This window comes from Emys orbicularis, chromosome 17 (genome assembly GCF_028017835.1).
Source record: "Emys orbicularis isolate rEmyOrb1 chromosome 17, rEmyOrb1.hap1, whole genome shotgun sequence".
Lineage (NCBI taxonomy): Eukaryota > Metazoa > Chordata > Testudines > Emydidae > Emys > Emys orbicularis.
The window spans coordinates 14,378,611-14,397,629 of record NC_088699.1 but is presented as its reverse complement, the minus strand read 5'-3'; the positions used below and the strand labels follow the sequence as shown (position 1 = coordinate 14,397,629).

At 42.1% G+C, this 19,019-nt stretch overlaps 1 protein-coding gene across 1 annotated transcript in view; it reads left to right on the top strand.

Annotated features, from left to right (window-relative positions):
* Nucleotides 1–19,019, top strand: part of GALNT17 (polypeptide N-acetylgalactosaminyltransferase 17) — a 278,406-nt gene that overhangs the window by 59,952 nt on the left and 199,435 nt on the right. Inside the window, exon 2 of the mRNA XM_065418385.1 lies at nt 6,289–6,472. Within this exon, the coding sequence (XP_065274457.1) occupies nt 6,289–6,472 (184 nt within the window). The remainder of the gene's footprint in view (nt 1–6,288; nt 6,473–19,019) is intronic.

The window sequence follows — 19,019 nt, the reverse complement described above, 5'->3', positions numbered from 1 at the left end:
TTAGAAATGACAGTGCAACACTGGCACTCGTATTTAATTTCTATATATTGTTATTGCTTTCAGTTTTTAATATGAGGCAGTGTGCTGTAGATTTTTCCTGCTATCAACATAGATATAACTATTTCCCCCCCTTTTGACGCCAGTCCATGTATGGTAGTCTGTTAGACTGGCTTAGACATCTGATATAAATTCATTCCTGTAGAAGGGGAAAAAATTGGTTGTGCCTATATCCTACTAAGAATGAGTATCTGCGGGTTGGTCTTAGGCAGAGGCTGACTAAGGTGAACTTCCTCGGTTTGCATTTGGATGCCTTGGGTTTTATGTCAGCAAAATCCGTACAGTTCTTGGCTGTGTTTTTGACGCTGAGTTTCCTTTCAGTTGAGCATTTCATGCCACCACTTGATCAGCTTTTTTTTTTTTTTTTAAATGAATAGCACTTAAGTAATATTGCCAGGTTAAGGAGTTCCCTTACCTTGGCCAGTGCTGTGAGCGTTATTCATACAGTCATTATAAATAGGTTGGATTGCTGAAATATGCTCTTTCTCTTGACCTTCCTGCAAATGCACTTTCTGAATCATCCGGATCCAAACAGAGTATCTAGGTGCCTGGAACAGACAGTCGTCTCTTCACACGGTATGGGTCACTCCATTACTTGTCAGTGGCCTCAGAGTATCAGTGCATGCACTGTAAAATGTAGATCTTTCTTTCAAATCATGTATGTTGTATCTTCTGATTTAATATGACTTATTACAGCGCATGTCATCCCCTTGAGCTTTACTATAGACCATCTACAAGAATCACATCACCACTGGTATCTAGGCACTTTGGAATGGAATATAACAGCTGTTCAATCACCCAGCAATGGTACACAAGAAATTAGGAAGAACAAAGGAATACTATATCCATTTGAAACTATATGGAAAATTTAGGGTGGCGGTATGTAATTTATTCAGAATTGGGCTGGGACAATGGTCCTCTTGGGGGGGAAAAAAAGGAACATGCATCTTTAATGACCAGAAGTGATCAGTGTGACGGTTCTAAGGTGCATTTGAAAGATGGCACCTCCAGAAGCACATTACCTGCTGGAGGCAATTGTTTCAGTACAAGCTTGGAAAGAAGAGGGTCCTAATTAAATTACCAGCACCACTTCGTGCAGTGTCTTGGGGTTTCCTTGATGGTCTCCCATCAAAGTATTGTCTAGTCTCCCTGCTTAGCTTATGAGACCCATTGAGATCTTAGCTCCAGGGCATGGCTGCAGCTCTTCTTGTATTCTCTATTCCAGCCAGGTCTCTTAGGTCTTCCAACTCTGAGTTGCTTTCTGTTGTTAAGTCCTGCTTTTATTCTGCTAATAACAAGACCAGGGTATGAACAAAAATCCTGGGTGCTAACAGTCTGACTTTGGAGAAGTTTGGAACTGATCCAAACTTTTCAGCTGGTCCTGAGCTCTATAACTGTCTGAACTGAATTCGAACAGTCCTGACCTTTTAGAGAAACTGAGTTCTTAATTTGGATCCAACGATTATGGCTTGGGACAATCTTTGCCAGTAAATGATCATTTGCACCCTTAAGCCCTTTCTATTGCAAACTCTCTGTACTTCTAAATGAAGGAAGTTTGCTCCCTAAATATTTATACAAGCCAGATTAATGTTTGCTTTCAGGTGTGCTGAAGTATAGCAAAATGTTTTTCCCAGTTGCACTGTGCATGGGCTCTCTGTTTGACTGGGTGCTTTGTAGTTGAAGATTGTATATCACATTATATTGTAGATTATTATCTGAGAAAGCTACTGTCTCGTTATCAAATATATTGCTAGTTTAAGAGAAGAAGAATATAGTTACTGTAACAGTGTTAGTGTAGGAATAATTTTGCTATAGAAATTAATTTTTTATACCATCATGAAGAAAACCAACACTTTGTGAGTCCCTGGAGAATTTGATTTCTGGCTTTTCAGCGGGAGTGACTCAGATATTTAGCGTTGTAGGCATAGACTCTTACTTATTGCAGCTGGATGCTCCTTTGCCCCAAAATTCAAATCAGTCTGGGAGACTTTGAGTAAAATACCCTTCCTGAGGTGTTATTTGGGAGAATGTAATTTAATGATGGGTGTGGCTCAGAGATCCAGTCCAGATCAATACCTGACCTCTATCCAAACTATCTGAATCTCTTGAGTTTGTAAAATTGAGCAGAGAATCACCTAATGTCAGGCTTTTTTGGCGAGATTAATGGTGTTTATCACTTCTAGACAGGATGGAACCAAAGCAAAAAAGCACCTTTCTGGCAGCAGTTTGGCAGTTACGTTTCTGTGCCTGGCCAGAATAATAAAGATTTGGTTTGCTTGTTGGGAAAGGTTCATGTCTGTTCTATTTTTATCAGAATCAATTCACTGTTCCCTGCTTCTAAATCACCAGAAGCATTTAATGATTCATTCTCTGTCAGCAGCATGGACCTGGTAGGGGAGATCACTCACTCTTTGAGACCCAGACATAGGGTCCCTAGAAGCAGCGAAAGACAAACAGAGAATTAAAAATATACTTACTATCTATAAAGGCCTTAAGCACGTTTTACTTTAAGCATGCGACTAGTTCCATTGAACTCAATGGTACCACTCTTGCTTAAAGCTAGACATGTTGTATGGGCCATACTATCAGAGCGGATATCAGCAATGGTGCGGAAGCCACAGTCCCGTTGGTATAAATGAGAGGAGGGTGCTGGTCTTGTATCTTTGGAAATAACTCTTCCTATGGTCCAAAATAGCCCAAATCTGATGATCTTCAGCACACTATTATTATTTCTTTGTGTTGCAGTAACACCTAGAATTTCTTGTCACAAACCAGGGCCCTGTTGTGCTAGGTGCTGTACAAAACACAGAACAAAACGATAGTTCTTGCCCCCAGACAGTTTATAATCTAAGAACAACATGACGAAAAATAGGTGGGGGGAGCCCAAGCAAACAATGAGGCCCAACTGGAAGGGTGTGTGAAAGGCATGTCTGTAAGACTCCTCTCTTTTCCCAGGCATTTGAAAATGGAGTGGTTGGGAGGAGGACTTATGAGCTTGGTGAATTGTTTGAGGAGGATTTGAGTTTTTAAGTTATTTGGTTTCAGTGGAGGTGTTAGCTGAAATTGTACGGCTGCACTTCAGCTGTATTTTTAAGTTACCTCAAGGGTGCCTAAAGCACATGGAAAGCACAAGGGTGCCTAAAGCACATTTATTTACCTAAATAAAATAAAATGAAAAAAGGCTTAAGTGATTTGCTGGATCAGGGTCCCTATCTGACTATTTCTCTTCAATCTCATCTCTTTGGAGACAGCTTTTCAACCAGTTGGAAACAAATGTTGTCTCTTTCATTTTCCTGTTGGAGTTGGGCTGTTAACATCCTCGCCAAACATGTCTTGATCGGCAGTTCAAAGCACCTTAAAACAAAGTGACGCTTTAGCTGCATTGATGAACCTTTCTGACAGCCTAAGCTGGGGGAGGAGGCATGAGACCAACCCTGAGTACAATGCATAGACCCTAGTTGTCACATCACACCTGGGGATTTTCATTTTTTGTGACCACCCCTTTGGGTGCCTTTGATATGCCAGACAGGACAGCACCGAAAGAGGATATTTGCTCACTGCAGATCCCTTGCCTAGTGTGTGCAGAATGATTGAATTACGTATTTAATTTATTTCACTGATTACATGGTTTGACGTCGGTTTATCAGCTTTCGCTGTAACACCATGAGCTGATGGAGGAGTAGCGCAGAAAGATGTATATCTGGAAATTAGCTTCAGTGACGGTTTAGTTGGTCGATATGAATCAACACTTGTGTGTCTTTCTATCATGACTAATGTCTCGAAATAAAATAGTTAATGACATGATGAGCTTTTTCATTCAAAGCTGATGAGCTGGAGGTCAGTTCTTGCTATTTACTGAGTAGAGCTTCCTCCGTTGACAGTGAGGTTGCATGTTCACAAGACACAGAACCTTGACTACACTAGGGTTCTTTAGCAAAGATGTCCCACTATTGCTAGCACTGATACAGATCCACCACTGTTATTGATGGTGGACACCTCCTATGGCTGCCGAGATTTTTAACACCATGTCATTTAGACCTGCTCTGAGCTTGGTGAAACAGGATATTAAAAATTCTGACAACCATTCCATACTAGTGAGTTATTCTGGGGCTAGCAACTTTAGGGAGCTTTTGCTTAAAAAAACCCCTAATGTAGATAAGGCTCTAAGCCCTGTCAACATGTAGCCTCAGGGTCATCTAAGGGGTCTCTAAAGAGGAAGAAAAAACCATTAGCTCAGCACTTCTGCATGGAGAGCTCATAATTCTATTAAGTACTTCTGAAACCTATTTTAAAAAAAATCACAATGGTAAATGTTGTAAGGGAGGAACACAGTTGTAAATTAAGTAAATAAATAAATAAAACCCAGGAAGGTTAAGGGGTCAGAGCTTTAAAAACTAACCAGCAGGAGCTTAAGGCACCTATAATAAAATGTGACTGCATGGAAGACGTTCTGGGGATATTTCATAACACTGTGCTATATTCTTACCAGCCAAGAAATAGCACTGGTAGAGAGTAGGGTAATGTTACTCATCACAGAGAGTTCTCGGTAAAGATATTTCATGAACAGGGTAAAGAAGAATGAATTAAAATTATGGGTCCAAATCTGGAGTAAATCTATCCATCGGAGAGTTACTCTGAATTTTCACTGGTGTTAGTGAGATCAGACTATGGTCCAGGCTGTCCTAAAAGCAAAGTGTGAGACCAGGTTCTACAGTATTGCTAACCCCAGGTATTATGAGTCAGCCCCCAAAAATCTCAAGTAGCTTAAAAATCATGAAAAATAATAAATTTTTCATTTTGCTTTCTGTGTTTTGAGATTTTCACATACTTCCAGCCCTTAAATATCATGAGATTCATGATAAAATCTGGAGAGTTGGCAAGATAGAGATCCCTTGTCAGAAGCTGTGATAATAATAACACCTCCTGTCAGAGGATTTCACGGTGATTTATGCTCACAAATGATTTTCGTTAAGCCTGGCAGCAACCCTTTAAGGTAGAGAAGTATTTAAAATCCCTATCTTGAAAAGGAGGAACCTAAGGCATAAAGAGGCTAAGTCATCTGCCCAAGGTTACACATGATGTCCATGGCAAATTTGGGAGTAGAACTCTGATCTCTGAATTCTGACTACTGTGCTTTAGTTACAAGACCATCTTCTCTTGTCTTAAGCATTAGCAGGGTGATGGAGAGCCCTGCTTTGCGAATCAGGGCTCTCGGAAATAAAAATGAAGAAGGAAATATCAAGGTTTAAAAAAAAAAATAATCATCCATCAAACTTCTTAGCATCTGCCAAAGAGAAAGGTCTGAATCTCCACTAGTGAAAAATGTTAAAATGTCAGGCACTATATATCGCTAGTGAAGCAAGTCTTACCTTGGTTTCCCACAGCCTCCCTTATCATTATTATTATTATTTTCCTTGATTCATTCTTGAACCTTGTTTAATTCCTACAGCTACACAGATATGAATGAATAAATCCTTTTGATAAAGGCCTAAGAATGTTGTGGCACTTTAAGAAAGCTAGGAGGGAAAATTTGTTTTTAAATCAGCAACATTTGTATGCTATTCACTGTTCATACTTAGTAAAAAATTTATTCACTTGGCAGTTACCCAACTTGTTTCTATTCTTATTCTGTGTTCAGCCCATTCTCCTCCTGGGGACATCTAACCTTATATGTAATTACCCTACTGAGAAAGGGAAGTAGGTATAAATAACCATAATGTCCCTAACAACTAAATAGAGTTTGCAGTATATGTACAGTTCTCCAGGAGGCATCATCGTATTGGCTACTGATGGGGAACTTTTTTCCAGGACTGCATTTTGGTTAACTGATGGGGTATATCACTGCAGATGATGAATTTCTCAACTCCCCTTCCTGCATGGCTGGGAAGCATGTACTGTACATGCAATAGTGATGGACTCTAAAATAGTAGATATACGAACAAACAGACACGTAACAGTATATCCTTTGTGAAAATGTACGATCTCTCCAAACAAATGGAATTGTGAAAATGAGTATGACAGACTCTGAATATCTAACTTGAGTCCTTAATTAAAGTACCCTTCATCTGATTTGCTGGTCCGTACAGACGTTCACTTATTGCCGGGAGAAATGTGTAACTATTTGGCTGCAGCTACTAGGAAGAGCATCTACCTACTGCCCCATAGAAGGGCTGTGGTGGTGATTTGATATATAAGCACTCTACAACAATTATCTTTTTTTTCTTTCCCAAGGTTTGTCTAAGTCGCTTGGTCTCATTGAAGGCTACGGTGGGCGTGGTAAAGGTGGGCTTCCTGCTACCCTTTCCCCAGCAGAGGAAGAGAAAGCTAAGGGGCCACACGAGAAATATGGCTATAATTCCTACCTCAGTGAGAAAATTTCACTGGATCGTTCCATACCGGATTATCGTCCAACCAAGTAAGTATCCTTTATTATCAACATCTCAGAACCACCGGTGTGAACGATAAGCCAGCAGTGTTGATTTCCTCCATAGAATCATAGAATGATAGGACTGGAAGGGACCTCGAGAGGTCATCTAGTCCAGTCCCCTGCACTCAAGGCAGGACTAAGTATTATCTAGCCCATTCCTGACAGCTGTTTGCTCTTAAAAATCTCCAGTGATGGAGATTCCACAACTTCCATAGGCAATTTATTCCAGTGCTTAACCACTCTGATAGGAAGTTTTTCCTAATGTCCAGCCTAAACCTCCTGTGCTGCAGTTTAAGCCCATTGCTTCTTGTCCTATCCTCAGAAGTTAAGAAGAACAATTTTTCCTCCCTCCTCCTTGCAACGACCTTTTACATACTTGAAAACTGTTGTCATGTCCCCTCTCAGTCTTCTCTTTTCCAGACTAAACAAACCCAGTTTTTTCAATCTTCCTTCATAGGTCATGTTTTCTAGACCTTTAATCATTTTTGTTGCTCTTCTCTGGACTTTCTCCAATTTGTCCACCTCTTTCCTGAAATGTGGAGCCCAGGACTGGACACAATACTCCAGTTGAGGCCTAATCAGCGCGGAGTAAAGTGGAAGAATTTCTTCTCCTGTCTTGCTTACAATGCTCCTGCTAATACATCCCAGAAGGATCTTTGCTTTTTTTGCAACAGTGTTATTGACTCATATTTAGCTTGTGGTCCACTATGACTCCCAGCTCCCTTTTCGCAGTACTCTTTCCTAGGCAGTCATTTCCCATTTTGTATGTGTGCAACTGATTGTTCCTTCCTAAATGGAGTACTTTGCATTTATCCTTATTGAATTTCATCCTATTTACTTCAGACCATTTCTCCAGTTTGTCCAGGTCATTTTGAATTTTAATCCTATTCTCCAAAGAACTTGCAACCCCTCCCAGCTTGGCATCGTCTGCAAACTTGAGAAGTGTACTCTGTATGCCATTATCTAAATCATTGATGCAGATATTGAACAGAACCAGACCCAGAACTGATCCCTGTGGGACCCACTCGTTATGCCCTTCCAGCATGACTGTGAACCACTGATAACTACTCTCTGGGAATGGTTTTCCAACCAGTTTTGCACCCACCTTATAGTAGCTCCATCTAGGTTGCATTTCCCTAGTTTGTTTATGAGAAGGTCATGCGAGACAGTACAAAAGCTTTACTAAAGTCAAGATATACCACATCTACCGCTTCCTCCCTATCCACAAGGCTTGTTACCCTGTCAAAGAAAGCAATCAGGTTGGTTTGACATGATTTGTTTTTGACAAATTCATGCTGACTGTTACTTACCACCTTATTATCTTCTAGATGTTTGCAAATTGATTGCTTAATTATTTGCTCCATTATCTTTCTGGGTACAGAAGTTAAGCTGACCGGTCTGTAATTCCCTGGGTTGTCCTTATTTCCCTTTTATTAGATTGGCACTATAGTTGCCCTTTTCCAGTCTTCTGGAATCTCCCCAGTCTTCCGTGACTTTTCAAAGTTAATCGCTAATGGCTCAGATATCTCCTAAGTCAGCTCCTTGAGTATTCTAGGATGCATTTCATCAGGCCCTGGTGACTTGAAGACATCTAATTTGTCCAAGTAATTTTTAACTTCTTCTTTCCCTATTTTAGCCTCTTCTGAACCTACCTCATTTTCACTGGCATTCACTATGTTAGACGTCCAATCACCACCAACCTTCTTGGTGAAAACTGAAACAAAGAAGTCATTAAGCACCTCTGCCATTTCCACTTTTTCTGTTATTCCCACCCCCGCCTCAATTTGTAACAGGCCTACCCTGTCCTTGGTCTTCCTCTTGCTTCTAGTCTATTTGTAGAATGATCCATGATCTCAGTTGATGCTTTCTCCCTTCCTCCTTAACTCAGTCACTAGACAATCTTGTTCAATAGTGAACAATTTAATTGGTTGGGATTAAACCCAAGAGACAGTTTACCAGGACAAAACTTAATATATTGTGTGTAAAATTGTGGGTGATAATGATAGGAGAGCCAAGTTCCACTCCAGGCAGCAGAGCCCTGCCCACTATGGTCTCAGACACAGCTTTTCACAGATGTCTGTTGCTCTTTAGAATTGGGCAAAGAGCCTCTACTTCCTTTCCCTGCCAGCTCCTTAGTCCTGCTAGAGTTCTAGGAATAAACTATTGCCCCTGCACTATGCCTTACTAGCCTTCTAGCTGAGTCAGTCTGATGGGCATCCCTGCAGTGCCAGTCTGCACTGTGCTTTAATCCGCCCAGAGGATTTGCTGTTGTGGGGAAGAGAGGCCCTTCTCTCCCATCACCAAATGGATAGATGAGCAGTCTGCCTTTGCTGCACTCCCCAAGCACGCTAGCCCAGGGAATGAGAGTTTAGGCCTAAGAATTGAACCCAAGGTGGTGCTGTACTGCACATTAAGTTTTTGAATGGGATTACTGTCTCTTTGCTCTGTATTTGCACAGAGCCTAGCACAATGGCATCTTGGTCCATGATAGGGACTCCTTCCTAGGTGCAATAATACAAATAAATAATAATAATATGATGGGGTTGCCTGTGACAGCAGGGGACTGGACTTGATGACCCAGGAGGTCCCTTCCAGTCCTATGTCCATATGTTCCTATTAAGATGGTCACCAGACACTGAGCTTGTAACACTGCCATTTGGCTTTGCATCTGCTGTCAGTTGCCTACCTCACCAACTCCATGCTAGTTGTTCAACCACACAGTTGTAACAGAAGGGAGATATGAGGAAATGCCTAATGTATGGGTCAAAAGAGCGATCTTTGCAGGTTAGGTCGATCCAAGTATTATTTATTTTATTTTCAGGTTTAGGCTCTGTAGTCAGGATGGGATGTATTAGCAGGAGTGTTGTAAGCAAGACACAAGAAGTAATTCTTCCACTCTACTCAGGACTGATAAGGCCTCAACTGGAGTACCGTGTCCAGTTCTGGGCACCACACTTTGGGCAAGATGTGGACAAGTTGGAGAAAATCCAGAGGAGAGCAATAAAAATGATTAAAGGTCTAGAAAATATGTCATGAGGAAAGATTGAAAAAAATGGGTTTGTTTAGTCTGGAGAAGACTGAGGGGGAACATAAGTCTTCAAATATGTAAAAGGTTGTTATAAAGAAGAGGGTGCTAAATTGTTCTACTTAACCACTGAGGACAGGACAAGAAGTAATAGGCTTAAATTGCAGTAAAATAGATTTAGGTTAGACACCAAGAAAAACTTCCTAACTGTCAGGGTAGTTGAGCACTGGAACAAATTGGAGGTTTTTAAGAACAGGTTAAACAAACACCTGTCAGGGATGATCGAGATAATACTTAGTCCTGCCTCAGTGCAGGGAACTGGACTGGATGACCTATTGAGGTCCATTCCAGTCCTACATTTCTGTGATTCTATATTAGAGCACAATTAGCTCATGAGGGAATGCTACTTCAGCACAGATGCTTTTAAGTGGAGGCTCCAAATGTCTCTGAATGGCGATGTACTCTTTTTTCCAGATAAATTTTAAGATTATAATGATGAGATATTACATTTACCTGCTAAGCACATAGAGAAGGGTAGACAAATGAGATGCCAATCATTTCGTTAAGAGTCTGGGAACAGACATTACTGGAGTTTATTTTTATTAAACTTAATTTTAGATATGTCTTACAAAATGTTCTCTGAAATGGGAAAGCGTCAGTTTGTCTGTGATGTCAGTAAAGGCTCCGATAAAATGTGTCTAGAAAGATTAAGGCACAAAAGATATATATCCACATTCCATGTCATTAGGCTAGTGACAAAGATATTACCTGGAATCTGCAGACCACTGATAATCATGCGAAAAGAAGATACGGTTAAATACATACGGCATGCTGGGAAAGGGTTAAGGACTTAATGTCATGACAAGTTGAAGTCCTTTACTTGCCTGCATGCTGAACAAGTTTCAGGCAGCCACCAATGGTTTCCAAGTCCCCCTGAACAATGAAAACAGAAATATTTAGGTGATTTTTCAAAGGGACTGAAGCCGAAATCTCCCTTTGTGCAGGCACAATTTGCACTTGCATATTTGCATCAGCAAAATGAACTGCAGATACACATCAAAGGGTTTGCACCTCTAGCTACCTGATTTACAAATCCTACTACACTGAAAACCACTGGGGGGTGGGAGGGAGAGAGCCTTCTCTAACACCTGAATATGAGCTCCTTACACAAACTTTCCCATCCAGAATTCTTACCTCTAGCACAGCCAGTTAATTTGTGAGTTGAGTTTGGGAATTAATGTTCTTTGAGATGTGGGGCAGGGGGGTTGAATTCATTGACATTTTTTAGCTTATCACAACTCCAGTTTATTCTTCTGCAGAAACAACCGTCACATCTGGTGTGTGTTATTTTGTATTTCCCTCCCATTGAGTTTTTGCGTTTGTTACATACCATATATGATTGTGGGACTCGGATAATATTTTGGGAGAGGGTTGATATGGGGCATTGTGGGGTACAGTAATTTTGTTTGTCTCTGTGAAGCATTTTGTAGTATATTTTTGCACTTGATTCTTTGGGGATTGAGTATCTTGGCATTGTAGGTGGGCATTTTGTCTGGTTGGGCAGTGGTTATGACTTTGCTAGAGGATTTGGAAATTTTCATTCGCCCCCCCCCCCCCTTCTTATTCCAAGTTTTGTTCTCCATTTTCCTAATGCTCTTTTATTGCTGATTTTTATGAAGAGTTTTATAAAAACCATTTAAGTCAAGTGTCCTGGTCTCTGATTAAAATAGATTCAAGTCGAAGGAAATTAGCCTAAATGGATTTAAAATTGCGGCATTAGTAAGGAAAACTGTTTAAAAAAGCCCTGGCTGATAAGCATTATAAAGCAAGTATTAATTTTAAATATAACTGCAAAAACATACTCAGCTCTACTGGAGACTACTTGGCAATTATAATGCCCACAGACTCAAACTATTCATAGGTAGCAATTTGTGCTACTCAGTGGCACTTGTTCTTCCTTTTGTTATTTTGAGAAAAAGATAAAAAAGGAGTGCATGGCTTTCTCCGGAATAAAAGTATCTCCGCTCCAGAGCTGAACTGTCCTCGGGTTTAGTCTGGATCCCTTTCTGAAGGGAGGGTAATAACAGTATTGGATCACGTCAGGTATAAAACTGGCTTTGATGCCATGCAAACATCCTCAAGATAGCTCTGGTTGTGAAACTTCAATCCTGATCTTTTGCAACACTGATTCTTCTGATCCCAGTCACCCACTGAGCAAAAGCTGCTGGTCATGTCAATAAAGCATGCTACTATGAAGTGTAAATTACGTCCACATAGAGGATAACAGCCTACTACTTCTGTCAGCTAATGGCGCCTTAGGCTTGAGTGGTCCGGAGAGTCTGTATTTTAGAGCTGAAGATCTGCGGTTCAAATTCTGATGCTGCTGTGGATTGGTATATCAAATAACAGCATGCATGATTTTGCATTGCACACAAATGAATCTTGGATAAGGCCATTCAAGTCATTTACACCTTTGACCTAAGGTGAGATTGGCTTCTAGCCTCATATTCTACCTGGAAAAGAGTCTTTTCCATTAGATCAGAAGTGCTCAAAGTGCTACCCAGAGGCTCCACGTGACCCACAATGCCCTGAAATGCAGGCCAGGGTTACACTCTCGTTATATGTTCTAGCATGTAACTGGTGCTGAAGGAAAAAGCTGATTGTTTGCAGGTTTTATTGCTGATGAACTCAAGCAGCAATATCTACTCATTGATGAAGGAAGATAAGAGTACAGGAAAACCGGATGACGAGAGTTTTATTTTTTATTAAACGTAAGGCACATTTAAATGCAAATAAGATGTAGCCCTGGGGCTCCTGGTGGATGGCCACTGTGTCGTATTGTGGTGCTAAATTTGTGCACCTCTGCTTTATGCAGTGATGCTGTGATGCATGAACGCTCTGATTTAATAGAACATAACATCCTCCTAAATTTACTGGGACAGTAGGAATTGCTAGATTGGATCAGACTAATGGCCCAGTATCTTGTCTCTGAAAGTGGCCAGCAGCAGATGCTTCAGAGAAAGGTTCAAGAAACCATACAATGGACAGTTGTGAAACCATCTGCCCATCGGGTATATTTCTTTCTCACCGCTGTTAGTGAGTGCCCTAAACCATATGGGTTTATATCCCTAATTTATATATATATTTTATCCCGCCTAATATAACTATGTGGAGTTCTCATTATCTAGATAAATGTGTAATACCTTTTTGAATCCTAATTAATTCTGGTTCAATGGTATTTTGGCATGGGAATTAAGACTAGATTTAAGAAAAACAACGCCCACAAGTATTGTGTCTGCCCAGAACTGTGACAAGTTGGGTGAAGGTGAAGTACTCCTGTTGTATAGAGTCTCCGAACATCTGTTGTTAGCATGACAACACTGTTAAAGCCAACAGAATATGTTAAAGTGAAGGGGGGAAATCCATAGGTAAGGAAGGAGAAAAAAGCATATAGCTTGTTCTTTAATTATTCTGAATATTTCCTCTTTAATGGAACACCCTGCTCCACTGCTGAGCTGCCATGTGGTCCTTGCAGGAGATGGGTAAGGCATGGCACAGATAGACTTGTGTCTTTTCCAGTATGCAGCTGTTCGAGCTTGTATGGCATGGAATGGAATAAGTAGGAGAAGTGGATCATCATCCACAGTTATTTTCTAAGAAATGTCCAATGACATATCAGTGGCACTAATTATTGTAATCATTCCAAGTAACGGGTTCAGGATTTGAGTCACAGCCATTACCCTCAGTTCTCCCCCTGATTCTGAGTCACCAACACAGTTCATTTCTGTAGCTGCTTTCCTGATAGTCTGTGAATAATGGGCTCTTTGCCATCATTTGGCCTCACATGCTTTTATTCCTGTGGGCTTTGCTGCAGCTCTTGGGCTCCAGGCATTTCTCCGAGTGGAAGATGGAAGAAGGCACCGAGAGTTTAAGAGGTTCAGGAAGCTTTTTTCTTCAAACTGGCATCCTGGTGAAGGTGAACCATGTTGCAGTAGGTGTTTTTGCTCTAGCTGCAACTTGAATGCAGATGTTCCAAGATTGGTTCTGTGTGCTAGGTATACCAGTGTGTGAATGCGTTGCCGCTCTCAAGCAACCCCTCGCCTCTATTTCCCCCTTCAAGGGGCTCCTTAAATAAACAGGCTTTTTATCCAATAACGCTCCTTCTTCCCAGGTCTAATTTATTGACACAAAACAGAAAACAAAACTCTTCTCTTCCAGTTGTACTTCTGAAACTCTTCCCTGCCTTGGCAGGCCGCTCTCAGCTCTACCGGGCTTTTCTTATTCCTGTGGTGTCTTGCGCTCTTTTTTCTTACAAAATAAAGTCTCCTCAAGTCTGTGTACTTACCCTCTTAGCAGGGCTCCTCCCAAGCCTTTCCTGTCTGTAGAATCAGTCCCAACTCCTAGGACTGCCTGGAACCTACTCTTTCCTAGCAGCCTTGACATCTGCACTGCTCAGGAACCCAGAAACTGTGACCCCGTCGTGTGTGTTGGAGACAGGGCCTTTTAAATCTCTGGAACCTGCTTCCACAGAATCTAAGACATACAATGGGACGGCACTTAAACTGTCCCATGATAGAACTCTAGTATTCCTAAGAGCTGGTCGAGATGTTTAAGTTCAGTTAAGGAGAGAGAGAGACACTTCTGTTTCCTTGCTGTGGGGTTTTAGGCAGACACAAGCATGAGTCTTAGTAAAGAAAACACACTTTGGGTATCCTGAGGAATCTATTCCTCGAGGTGTGTTTTGGCTTGGGGTGGGAGCATCAGGCCAACATAGTTCTGTACTGATGACTAATATGAATGCCTCGGAAGACCTCCATACGATTAGTAAGTGCTTCGGCGCAGGAACACTCCCCAGCATTTTGGTGGTTTCTGGCTCATACGAGGATGTAACTGTTGGGAATTAGGTACGTTTGACTCTGGTAGATGGAATTTGAGGCTGACCTTTTGGGCTACTAAATATAACCTTTTTTTTTTTCTCTCCCTGTCAAAATCCTTAATTGTCCAGGTATCTTATTTCTCTTTAAAGTCAGAGGTATACAGGCTCCAATAGATTGTTGACAACGTACTTTTGCCGGTTACATCTGCAAGAACACAGGTTCCTGTGGGCAATTTAGTTCTGGTGAATTTGGTTTCAGACTTGCAGTAGGTAAAGATCTGGTGTAGCAGGCAGGAGCATTCTTCTCTTAGCAATTTCCTTCATTTGTTTAATGGGTGGAATGCTTCTTCACTTGCATATTTATGGCATTGTGTCACGTACTTATGTAACACCAACTGACCCCAGGCGGGATCGAACCTGGGACCTCTGGAGCTAAATGCATGAGCTGCTACTATGGCCCTTAGCTAAGGCTGTAGCAGACTCATTAATCGGTCTCGGTACCACTAGGTGGGATGGAGCACCATACCCAAGAGGTGTGCAGGTTACACTTAATCAAGTCCTGCCCATGTGTCACAGCTCCTTGTGTTTAGCTCGCGTTCACGAGATGAGGCTGAGGGGAAAGAGAGCACATTTTTTATCTTTACTTCATTCAAAATTGCACGAATGACATTTGCCAAGGAATGGAACTTCAAGGCCTTTTCATCACAATCTTTGTTGTTCATTGCAAACAATAGAAAGAACTCTCTTGACCTCTGTCTCGTTCTCACATTGCATTCTGATAACTCTTATGAAGGTTTTGTGCTACTCTACATGCATATTAGCAGCAAGCAAAAGCATTGCAAGGCACAGTGATTTTTCTCCTACAGCAAATGCAATAAAAAAATTTTTTTTGCAAGGAGTACAGGAAAGCCTAATCAGGGAGAAGCCACCACAGCATTTACAGGATGTAAAAGCCCATTTAATTTTCATCTGGAGCTGTGCAAAACAGGACCTCTGCATTTTCAAGCATCATACACTCACTCAGAGCAAAGTAAATAGAAGAACCAAGTTTATAGCTCCCCTCAACCCCCTCCGACAGCACTGAGGTAGACTGATTTATTGAAAACAGTGTTAAAATTACAAGCTATTACATTACGTGTAATGGCTTTTCAGGTCCTGATTGCAGGCTAGGGGGGTTCTGTAGGGAAGTGTGTGAACTGGGTTTTCAGCAGCCAGTCTGCAAAGAGCCAGCCAAGAGCAAGTTGTGGTGAGTTGTGCATCACTTCCTTACAGAGAAGACTTGTTTTTTCTCTCTATTTTTGTTTGTGCATGTTAGGGTTATGGGTTCTAAGAAATAAAGTAGTGTCACATCGTAACCTTCCAGAAAGAGTATTTTATGTTCTTATCTAACAATCCTGTGGATATGCTATGAACTTAACATAGACAATGTAGGGAACCCCTTGGAAAGGTCACCCTAAGATCCAACTGTTTCAGCTTTTGCATGTACTTCCAAATATTTCACAGCTGATCTCACTTCAAGGCATTTCTTGGGGACAAACGGTGGAATCAAATACAACGCTTTGGCAGAAAAGGAGCAGGTTGGGCATTAGCAACTATACATTAATGTTCTCCAAATGCAGATTGCTACTGGAAATATCAGAGTTCTGTGAGTAGAGCAGAGGTTCTCAAACTGGGGGTCGGGACCCCTCAGGGGGTCGCGAGGTTATTACATGGGGGGTCGTGAGCTGTCAGCCTCCACCCCAAACCCCGCTTTGCCTCCAGCATTTATAATGGTGTTAAATACATTAAAAAGTGTTTTTAATTGATAAAGGGGGGGTCGCACTCAGAGGCTTGCTATGTGACAAGGGTAGGGTTACCATACGTCCGGATTTTCCCGGACATGTCCGGCTTTTTGGTCCTCAAATCCCCGTCCGGGAGGAATTTCCAAAAAGCAGGACATGTCCAGGAAAATAGGGAGGCATGGTAAGGGGACCGCCTCCTCCCCGGGCTCCAACTTTCCGGAGCCAGGCGGCGGCTGTTCGTTCTCCCCACCTGGGCAACCGGACTCAGGAGCAGCCGCTGCTGCAGCTCCCACTGCCGCGGGGGGAAGCGGCCAAGCATGTGGCGCTCCGCGACTGCGGCTCTGGTGCCCGGGGCGTGAACCCCCTGAGCCCGGGCCTGCTGCGGGGACCCAGCTAGTGCAATCCCGCGGGTGGCCCCGGAGTGGGGGCAGCAGTCCCCAGCCCCCCCGTCCCGCTCGGGTCCCGCAGGGGAACGAACGGGGCTGCCGATGCCTCCGCCCCGGGGCCGCCCGCGGGATTGCACCAGCTGGGCAGCCAGCCCAGACGCGACTGGCCAGGGCGCAGCGTACGCGACTGGCCAGGGCGCAGCGTGCGCGCTGCTGGGTCCCTGCAACAGGCCCAGACTCGGGGGGTTCGGGCCCGGGCACCAGAGCCGCAGCCGCCGAGCTTGGCCATCGGCCGCTTCCTCCCCCCGCGGCAGTGGGAGCTGCAGCAGCAGCTGCTCCCGAGTCCGGCTGCCCAGGTGGGGAGAAGGAACAGCTGCCGCCTGGCCCCGCGGGCCGCCCCCGTACTCTCCTTCCAGGTACTCACCCCGGCCCCGCGCTCCCCCTGCGTCTCCGGGGCCTCCCTCTGCCGCCATTTTTTTTTTTTTTTTTTTTTTGCTCTGGTCACCCTGGGGGCGGAGTTGGGGCGGGGCTGGGGGCGAGGAAGGGCCCCCCTTGGAGTGTCCTCTTTTTGCAGGTCTGAAATATGGCAACTCTAGACAGGGGTCACCAGTACAAAAGCTTGAGAACCCCTGGAGTAGAGGAATATTTGCTGCTCCCCATTGTATTCTTTTAGACCTCTGGTGCTTCATATAAGGAGTGCCACACATTACAGACTTCAGTCCAGATTCTTTGCTGGTGTAAATTGGGGTGGATCTATTGATTTCAGTGGTGCTATATGCCTATTTACACCAGCTGAGGCTGTGACCCTTACTTAGACTCTGAATGCTGACTTGAACTCTGAAGGTTTTCCATATTTATCCCTTCTCTGTGATTGCTAGAGCAGATTTGCTCCTTACCAAATGCTAGTCTCACAAACTCAACTTGAGATCTGAAAACCGGTATGGGTTCTTTCCTTCTCATGCATCATCACCAGCAAAGAATGCCCTCATTTTCACATGCAAACGCAACCAGAAATCTGAAAATCAAAATGTGCTCTATCTGCCTCTTAAATAAAGATGCCACAGTTAGAATTTAGCGGCTTCTTTTGTTGATTATGCATAGGGCACAGAAGCACGCAGCTTTCTCTTAGGTTACCATGTTAGCTCTGCAGCACTGATGCTAATAAAATCTTTATATTAAATAGGTAGCATTATTTTATCTTTGTTCTTAAATGTATCCAAATTTGTGTGCACGTGGAGAAAGTTATTAGATTTTCAATAATTCTCCTGTTTGAACAATATGTGCACACAAACTCTTTAAAAAATTTGACACTTGTAATTGGTGTTGGTACCACCTGTTTTTCATTTGTAACTTCGGGCTATATACATTAATGTTCGGCGTTAGCTACATGGTCTATACTAGCATAGAGTTCTGAGACCTGATTACTTGAACTTGTATATAACCCCATTTAAATTGAATAAAATTTAAAGATCATCACATAACTAGAGGTTTTTATTTTAGGCTTTATAACACCTTGTAGATAAAAACAAATCCGTAGTTTTAAAATCTGAATGTAGCAATGGATAGAGAACAGGTAAAAATAAAATGAGCCTTTTTGTTTGAAATTGGGAGTTTATTGTCCAGCTTGTACCATTATTTTTCAACCAGAATTTTATACATATGTGTCCAAAGATACTGTATTTGGCAAATGTTTATGTGCATTGCTACCAGCTACAGGATGGAATCAGAATTGCTTTAACTATGGGTCTTAAGCCCTCCACTGCTAACAAGTGCTGGAGGGTCTCCTTTAGCTTAGTTGGTAGAAGACTGCTTTTGGAATAAGAACCTCTGGGTTCTGTTTCCATGTCTGTGATGAAATTGTCTGTGGTCATGATGTGCAGCATGAGTAATAACTCTGAAGTTTTGGGAAGACATGAATTTTCATTTACTTAAAAATATATATACAAACACAGATATACAGATATCTTATGCACAGTAGATATCACTAATGGTCAATTTTCTGATCATTACTAGTTACTGACAACAACAACCAATGTTTCCTACTTCTTAAACATTTCATAGCAGAATGGTGCCATGAAGTCTCATATTACCAAAACAAATGTTATTTTTACAAAACATACTATAGAACATTTACTAACTAATTTAACTGATTCAGTTAAATTAAGTGCTTCAGTGCAGTGCTGAATAGGGATGGGATTAGTCATGTGCTTGAAGTTAATCACATGTTGATATGCTTTGCTGAATCTGGGCCATGGCCGGAAGTTACTATATTATCATAAACAAACACAACTAAACTATAATTGTGAAAATAACTGAACAACGTATACTTTGTGATATTTAGTTTTGCTTTTCTTAAAATTGTGCTTGTTCATTTACTTTCCATTCCTAAAATTCAGAGAATCAATTAATATCCTGAGTAAACCTGATGTGTGCAGAGCAAGTGAACTGAACATTCTTCAGATTGATA